At 36.9% G+C, this 7,955-nt stretch overlaps 1 protein-coding gene across 3 annotated transcripts in view; it reads left to right on the plus strand.

Moving 5' to 3' along the window:
• Positions 1-7,448, plus strand: part of RIC8A (RIC8 guanine nucleotide exchange factor A) — a 28,234-nt gene extending 20,786 nt beyond the window's left edge. For all 3 annotated transcript variants that reach the window (XM_070932117.1, XM_070932133.1, XM_070932125.1), the window contains 4 exons: positions 323-467; positions 1,263-1,407; positions 2,837-2,956; positions 4,560-7,448. In XM_070932117.1, the coding sequence (XP_070788218.1) occupies positions 323-467; positions 1,263-1,407; positions 2,837-2,956; positions 4,560-4,695 (546 nt within the window). In that variant the 3' untranslated portion in view covers positions 4,696-7,448. The remainder of the gene's footprint in view (positions 1-322; positions 468-1,262; positions 1,408-2,836; positions 2,957-4,559) is intronic.
• Positions 7,449-7,955: the final 507 nt, after the last annotated feature.

A 7,955-nucleotide genomic window follows, 5' to 3' on the forward strand; every position in this document is an offset into this window, starting at 1 on the left:
CTGCTGAGCTGCTCTCCCCCACTGCCAGACGAGCGTAGAACCACCTTGTCCTCAGCCCTTGGCCTTTCCACTCATTTGGAGGGGGCCATGCCCTCCCTGGTTCCTCCCTCCTCCAAATCAGGGTCCAACAAAGCCACGAAAGTACAAATGGGAGGAATTATCAATATATCAGTACATCAGTACATTAAGAAGACATCTTTGTTATAGTGTCAGGATGAGATTATTCTTACTGAGGCATCTTTGATGCAGTATTTTCAGGGCTTGATGAAACCAAGTTTAATATGGCTCTAAGCATCACTTTTGGCTTTCCATGGATTCACAGGTACTTCCTCCATTACGGGATGTGAAAAATAGACCTGAGGTGGGAAACCTGCTGAGAAATAAACTTGTACGCCTCATGACTCACATTGACACGGATGTGAAACACTGTGCTGCTGAGTTCCTGTTTGTACTCTGCAAGGAAAGTGGTAATTATCCATGCTCTCTCTTGTTCATCTCAGGCCTGTTGTATGCTGGCAGTTTGAATCAGTAAATAGGAACAAGCTAATCCATCTTAACTGAGACGTTATTTGGATGGTGGCTGAATATTAAGAATACAGGTAAACTGGAATCTCATAGGGATTTGGATTAAATTACATTGCATGGAAATGAAGGGAAATATCATTCCCCGGACCAATTTTAAAATTAGGAAAGAAGATAAATAAACTTGAAGAAAATTTGTTGCTGCCGGGCTTGTGAATACTTTATAGCTGTTAATCAGACTTTTCCTCACAGCAAAGCTACTGTTAGTTTTCTTGAACATTACAATAGGAAAAGCAGCTTTGCAAAGATGCCTTTTTCAGAGTGGTATTTTTCTTTTAAATGGTTTACCTGGTAGACAGTATGCAACCTTATATAACCTATGTGACATCTATAACCCTAACCTAATGTAGTTATTATACTAACTTAAGGAAAAGGTAAGAAGTGGCCTGAAGAAAAATAGAATTAAATTTTTACCAGATTCACTATAATATAGAAGAATGGTACTAAACAAGTGGTCACGATCAAGAGTTTTTTCCAGTCCAAATGAGTCATGCTTCCATCCAGCTGTATCAGTAACAGAGGAATCCTGTCAGTCATCTCAGCTTCTTTTTTATCTGGGAGTTTGCAAGAATCTACCTCCTTGAAAAGTTAGTCTGATGAAGATGAGACTATGTGCTACTATTTGAATTCATTTGCTTCTACACTAATAAGAGAAAGTTTGACTTTCTATGTCTCAACAGTGTCACGGTTTGTGAAGTACACGGGATATGGAAATGCTGCTGGTCTTCTGGCAGCAAGAGGCCTCATGGCTGGGGGGCAGACAGAAGGAGAATACTCTGAGGATGAAGATACTGATACAGAGGAATACAAGGAAGCAAAACCGAAGTAGGGGTGCATTTCATGCTTTGCTTCCTTAAATATATTTGCTTCTGCTTCTTTGGTGCAAATCCCTGTTGTATCTGGATGTTAGAATCTTAGCATAGATGAGATGGAATGAACTTATAAATCATTTGCAGGAATCCATTAAATCAACTAGCCTCCCTATGAATATCACAGCTGTTTTACAAAGCCCGTTTTGCTGCTTATGAACTCTTACCATAAAAATACCTCCTGATATTCAGTTGAATCTCATTTTTAAATTTTTTTAAAAAGACCTGCTGCTCTGTGACTGCCCCTAGTTCAGTGGTGAAATCCAAATTTTTTTACTACAAGTTCTGTGGGCGTGGCTTGGTCGGCGAGGTGTGACTTGGTGGGCATGGCAGGGAAAGGATACTGCAAAATCTCCATTCCCACCCCACTCCAGGGGAAGGATACTGCAAAATCTCTATTCCCACCCTATTCTGAGGCCAGCCAGAGATGGTATTTGCCGGTTCTCCGAACTACTCAAAATTTCCGCTAGCGATTCTCTGAACTGCTCAAAATTTCCGCTACCGGTTCTCCAGAATCTGTCAGAACCTGATGTATTTCACCCCTGCCCTAGTTCATTTTATTATTTGATTTCTCTTATGTTTCTTCTATCTGCTTCTTTGTTCAGTGGTCTTTTTCACTTCTTGCCAAGTTATTCACAAATAGACAATTCCTTTTACCTCCAGCTTAAGTCCTCTGACTTAATTGACAGTGACAGTTATCAAGAGTCAATTGCCCAATAGATACACACAAAGTTATACTCTAGGTGTTTTGACATTCTCTTTTTAATTACATCTTATTCTAAAATTGGAAGAGGTGAAGCAGGAGGGAAACATATAATGCAATATGTTTCCCTCCTGCTTCACCTTACCTCCAATTTTTCTGCACACATTTATTGTACATTTACATACATTTACTTAATGTCTAGAAAGGAAACTCTTCTATGTAAGATGTACTGTTATTAAATTGGGAATTTCCTTGTTACCTTAGAAGCAAGAATAGTAACAGAAAATTGATAGACAAAACTGAATTAAGAATAATGGAATGGACATGTTTTGGGGAGAGAAACACATCATCATCTGCATATTCCATATAGTTCCTCTTCATTTTAGTAGCATGTGTTTGTGTTAATCAAATGAATGTTAGAGTTATATTTTTAGGCTACTCGCCATACCTTTTTTACTCTTATCCGTTAAAAAACAACATCCAAGGGAATATGTGATATAAATTTTGATGTGTTTATCGTATCTTCCAAGTCCCTGTGCCCTTTTGATTTTTACGAATGGGAAAGCTGATCTTAGTTACCTTCCTGAAAAAATAATGAAGAATTGGATTTGTTGATTAATTGTTTGTGTTTCATATATTTTACCTTCTTTTCTTTGGGTTACTATGTGATTCAACTATTTAGCATTAATCCTATTACTGGACGTGTGGAGGAAAAGCTTCCCAATCCAATGGAAGGGATGACAGATGAACAGAAGGAGCTTGAGGCAATGAAACTGGTGAACATGTTTGACAAACTCTCCAGGTACTAAATGATTCAGCATAATTATTCAGAAATGGATTGTTAGTAGGCAAACAGGCTGAAAGAAAGCAATTGGTTAAATCAAAACCTCTAAAATACAAAATTACAATGGATTCAGACAAGCTATTTCAACTTATTTCATTTTCTTTGAACTAATTTGCTACTTAGTTTGAGAGTTCTATTAACATTGGAAGAAATGTCTGAAGGCAACTGGATGGTTGAAGAGATTGATTTCTTCTTCTTCATTTACCTGTATTACTATAATCTGCACTGAAAGGGGCTGAGGTGGTGCCTTGCCTTCAAACTTCAGTAAAATTATCCAGGACAGTTTGTAATAGTTACCCTGTTTCCCTGAAAATAAGACATCCCCTGATAATAAGCCCAATCAGGCTTTTGAGCACATGCACTAAAATAAGCCTCCCCCGAAAATAAGCCCTCCCCGAAAATATTTAAACGCAGAACTGGAAATCAGGTAAGACGGCAAGAAGAGCCCCATCTTTTTCCATGCACCTCAAAATAATAAGACCTCCCCAAAAATAAGGCCAAGCGCTTATTTCAGGTTTCAAAAAAACATAAGACAGTGTCTTATTTTCGGGGAAACATGGTATCATACATGTTTGGTCTCGCTGAAAAATCTTGCTGTATGTGAAAAGTGGAATTTTAGGAGGTGACTAATAGGATGTCTCTGACAAAGATATCAGATATCAGCTGAAATGATATCAGAAAGAATTGCAGAGCAATTTTCCAGTTAGCTCAACAGAGAACAATGTTAGGGCTATTACTTTCAGAATTACCAGTGACAATTCTAACATTGGCTTGGCCTTGCTACAGAACATTAGGGATCCCAAAACCATGTTCTTAGGCTGAGTTCACACATCATACTAAATGGTTAATGTGTTTTGCAGGGGGATATGACTTAATATACCAGTTTAATTTTGTTTGGGTTTCAAAATTCTGTTGGATTCTATGAGCATTAAAATGCTGCTTGAGCCATATGAGGAAAGCATAATTTTATTACTTTAAACATCCTAATGGCTACCTGAAGAATTTGCATTCCATATTATTTAGTAGTATCTCCTGTATGAACTGTTTGCTTTCTAAGACCTTCACAGAACTGAGACTCAGGAAATTTAGTCATGTTCCTTTGGTAGTTAAAAGGATCTTAATAGGTTTGCCATATATAGGTTCTAAATTCAGTATGGATTTCCGTAAAGGTTTTAAAAAACTGAGCTAAAAAAGACATCTGATTGGGGCCAAGATGAATTACAAATCGCTTAAGAGTTTTTCATATAAAACAAACAGCAATTACATTTCAATGTGTCTGTTTAGAATATTTTGAAGTTTCATACCTTCTTCAAAAAATGTCAGTTAGCAAAACCAGTCCCAGTACATGCATTGTGGATCAATCTCTGGAAATATTTTCTTTCAATTTTAATAAAAGGATGCAGATCCTCACACAAGATCTTCAGGGCTTAAATTGATGAATGAACACTTCATTATATTCACTTGTCAGAAGACATTTCGTGGCAGTTTCTATAAGGCTTTTCTCTAGGATGAAACCACATTTTTTTTCATCCCTGCAATTTCTTCTTTTTCTCCTTTGAAGACAGCAAATCATCAGACCTATGGGCCTGGATCCTGATGGCAATTTAAGCTCTGTCAATGTAACCTCCCTGGATGAAGCTGTTCATCAGATAGCTGAGCAGAGGTTATCATCTGATTCTGATTTGGAAATAGACTGAGTCATCATCCTCTATTTCTCACAAGTCTATGGACCTGCTATTGTCTCTATATATCAGGACTGATCTTCTGATACAAACACCTGGAAAAAGACTTTCGATGGCTTAGATTCCTCCACCCAGATCCATCTGATTTCTCTTTCGGCAACCCTACAGCACTTCTGTTGAAAGCTTTTTATAGCTTTGTCTTTCTGACTGTCTTTTCTCCTCATTGTTTAAGAGTCTCACCCTCTGATGCATTCCAAAGATTTTCCAGCAGATTGGCAAGGATGCAAGAGAGGGTGGTTTCAAGTGAGCTTACAACACATGAAACACTAAGGGTACATACATGTAGTCAATTGTTTAGGGAGAAAAAATTGTATGAATTAGGGATTTACCTTAATCCCTGGGCCAAGCACAACATTTAAAAACTGTGTTATGGGAAATGTAGGCAAATATGAATTTGTATGTATAATATACATGTCTAGAAATATATTATGAAAATGTGTGAACAAAGTGTGCATTTTTATGAATGTATTGTGTGACAATCAATGTAGTTGCATACCGTTCCTTTTTAGAACACCTTCAGGATGGTTGGAAAGGGACGTGGTGGCTCAGTGGCTAAGATGCTGAGCTTGTCGATCAAAAGGTCAGCAGTTCAGTGGTTTGAATCCCTAGTGCCGCGTAATGGGGTGCTCTCCCGTTACTTGTCCCAGCTTCTGCCAACCTAGCAGTTCGAAAGCACGTAAAAAATGCAGGTAGAAAAATAGGGATTACCTTTGATGGGAAGGTAACAGTGTTCCCTGTGCCTTTGGCGTTTAGTCATGCCGGCCACATGACCATGGAGACATCTTCGGACAGCGCTGGCTCTTTGGCTTTGAAACGGAGATGAGCACCATCCCCTAGAGTTGGGAACGACTAGCACATATGTGCGAGGGGAACATTTACCTTTGAAGGATGGTTGGAAATCTTCATGAAAGAGCCATTGTTGAAAGTATGAGTGTGTGTGTGTGTGTGTGTGTGTAGGTAGGTGCAAGGAAGTATGTTTAAATAAATATGGGAATGTAGAATTTCCAGGGAAGAAATGAGGAGCTAAAGACAGGGGAGCCAACAATTACAGTGGAATGAAGAGACAGCAAGTGGACCAACTCTTTTGGATTCCTCTCCAGATAAGAAAGGACTTGGGATTGCCCACACATGGTCCAGACAGTTGCTCCTCATGAAGAGTCCAGCAGGTTTAGGGCTTTGGAAGATGAGAGAGCACTATCTTCATTCAAACCGTAGTTCACGTCCTTTTGGACACAAGGTTCACATATTTCCTTTTTTAATCACTTGGAAATTCCTTACTGTTTTCAGAATCCTTGGAACAACAGATTTTACAGCAATGGGTAAGTTTAGTTCAATCCTTAGCAAAACGGGTTAAGTTTAAGGAGTTTAAAAAAAAACTTTCTAATTAAATTGCAAAAAAATGATTAGAACATTGATTTTGAAAAGTTACAAATGGAGCAATACTCCAGATAAATTTGAAATAAAAATCTGAAATTATAAGAATCCTTCCCCAGGGAAAATGCTGTCCTTTTGAATTCTTTAACACAACATTGCAAACATTTTAAAAATTGGATGCCAGAAGGAACTGAAAATTACAATTAAAGGACATTTAAACTTGATTTACTAGTATAGGGTGGAACAAAATACTGTAAGATTAAACTTTTTGAGGGATATTTGTGAACAATAGCACAAAAGTTAATTTTCAGAATGTCTGCTGTTATAAATAGACAGTGTTTAAAAGATGTTATGGAAGAGGAACATGTTTTCCTGGATAAGACAGATGACTTAAAAGTAATAGGCTACACAAGTGATATAGGAAAAAAAATGCTACACTGGATATACAAATAACAAATGAAAAGAATGATCTGGATATCTACCCTATATTGGATTTACCAGAGACTTGTTAAAATTTTAAAGAATTTTGTGAGAAGAATTGTGAGACAGAAAAAGAACCAAGTTCTAAAACATTATTTGAAGGGATTAAAAATCAAGTTTGTTAAAAATAAAAGGTAGAAATATAAAGTTGGTTTATTTGATCAAGTTAAAATAAACATCTCTGGTAATGCTTAATGGACTTTTGTTGATCAGTAATGAAGTTTTAAGGATTTGTTTATAGATGAGATGAGATCTAGTAAGAGATAATTTGTATTTTAAGAGAAGATAAAAAGATTAAAATTGTTTATGCATGTGATAAAGGGGAGTCATTTCTTTATATTCATTTTCCTTAAGTTTTTTCTTTTCTGTTTTCTGCACGATTTTTTCTGTACATTTTTATTTTTTCTTAGTTTGCATTAACATTTAAATTTTTAATTGTAATGTTTAATAAAATTACCACACAAAATAAAATATGGGAATATATGGGAAATACAGAGATGTATTTGGTCCACAATGAAGTACATATACAGTATTTGGAGTAGGACTTTGATCTTTTCAGTCGTAACTACATTTGTGTTCCTCTTCCTACAAGTTTAGTTGTCTGAAATAACATTGCTCATTGTACTGTTGAGACAAAAGACTGCTTTATTTCCATAAATTATCTGCTTTATTTTCTGTATTTCGATAGCATTTTGCATTCACAGGTTACTTTTATCCTTTACCTGAATTTAAACTTCCTGGTTTAGAAAGAAATGCCATTTCCCAGCTTGTTTTCATTTTACTAGCATTTCAAAACTTAGCACAAATGTAAATTAAAATTTTTCATTGGAATAAACAAACTGTTCCAATACCAAGATGTGAACTTTTGTCTATAATTATTTGGGTGATGATTCTTAAAAACAGATGGATATTTATAGAAGATGTAAGGCATAGTTAAAATCAATGTGGATGATTCCATTTACAGGAATATTACAGTCAAGACAATATTGAGTTGATAAGGGAACAAAATATCAATTTCATTAATTACCCGTATTTTTCGGACTATAAGATGCACCGGACCATAAGACGCACCTAGGTTTAGAGGAGGAAAACAAGAACAAAAAATAGTTTTTTGCCTCTGCATGTCCCATTTTTGCCCTCCCCCACATCCAGAAGCACTCTGCAGGCCAAAAATGGGCCCATTTTTGGCCTGCAGAGTGCTTCTGGACGCCGGGGAGGGCAAAAACGGGACCGGCGGAGGCCTCCAGAGTCACAGTTTACGAAGATAACAAGGCAGGAAAGGGGAATTTGTGACTTTCCTCAGATTTTGCTGGATTACATTTCAAAGCATTTTTTTTAACCTTAGCCTATTTTGGCTACGG

Source organism: Pituophis catenifer, unplaced genomic scaffold, assembly GCF_029215685.1.
Source record: "Pituophis catenifer annectens isolate HBS135680 unplaced genomic scaffold, rPitCat1.0.hap2 SCAF_1, whole genome shotgun sequence".
In the NCBI taxonomy this organism is placed as follows: Eukaryota; Metazoa; Chordata; class Lepidosauria; order Squamata; family Colubridae; genus Pituophis; species Pituophis catenifer.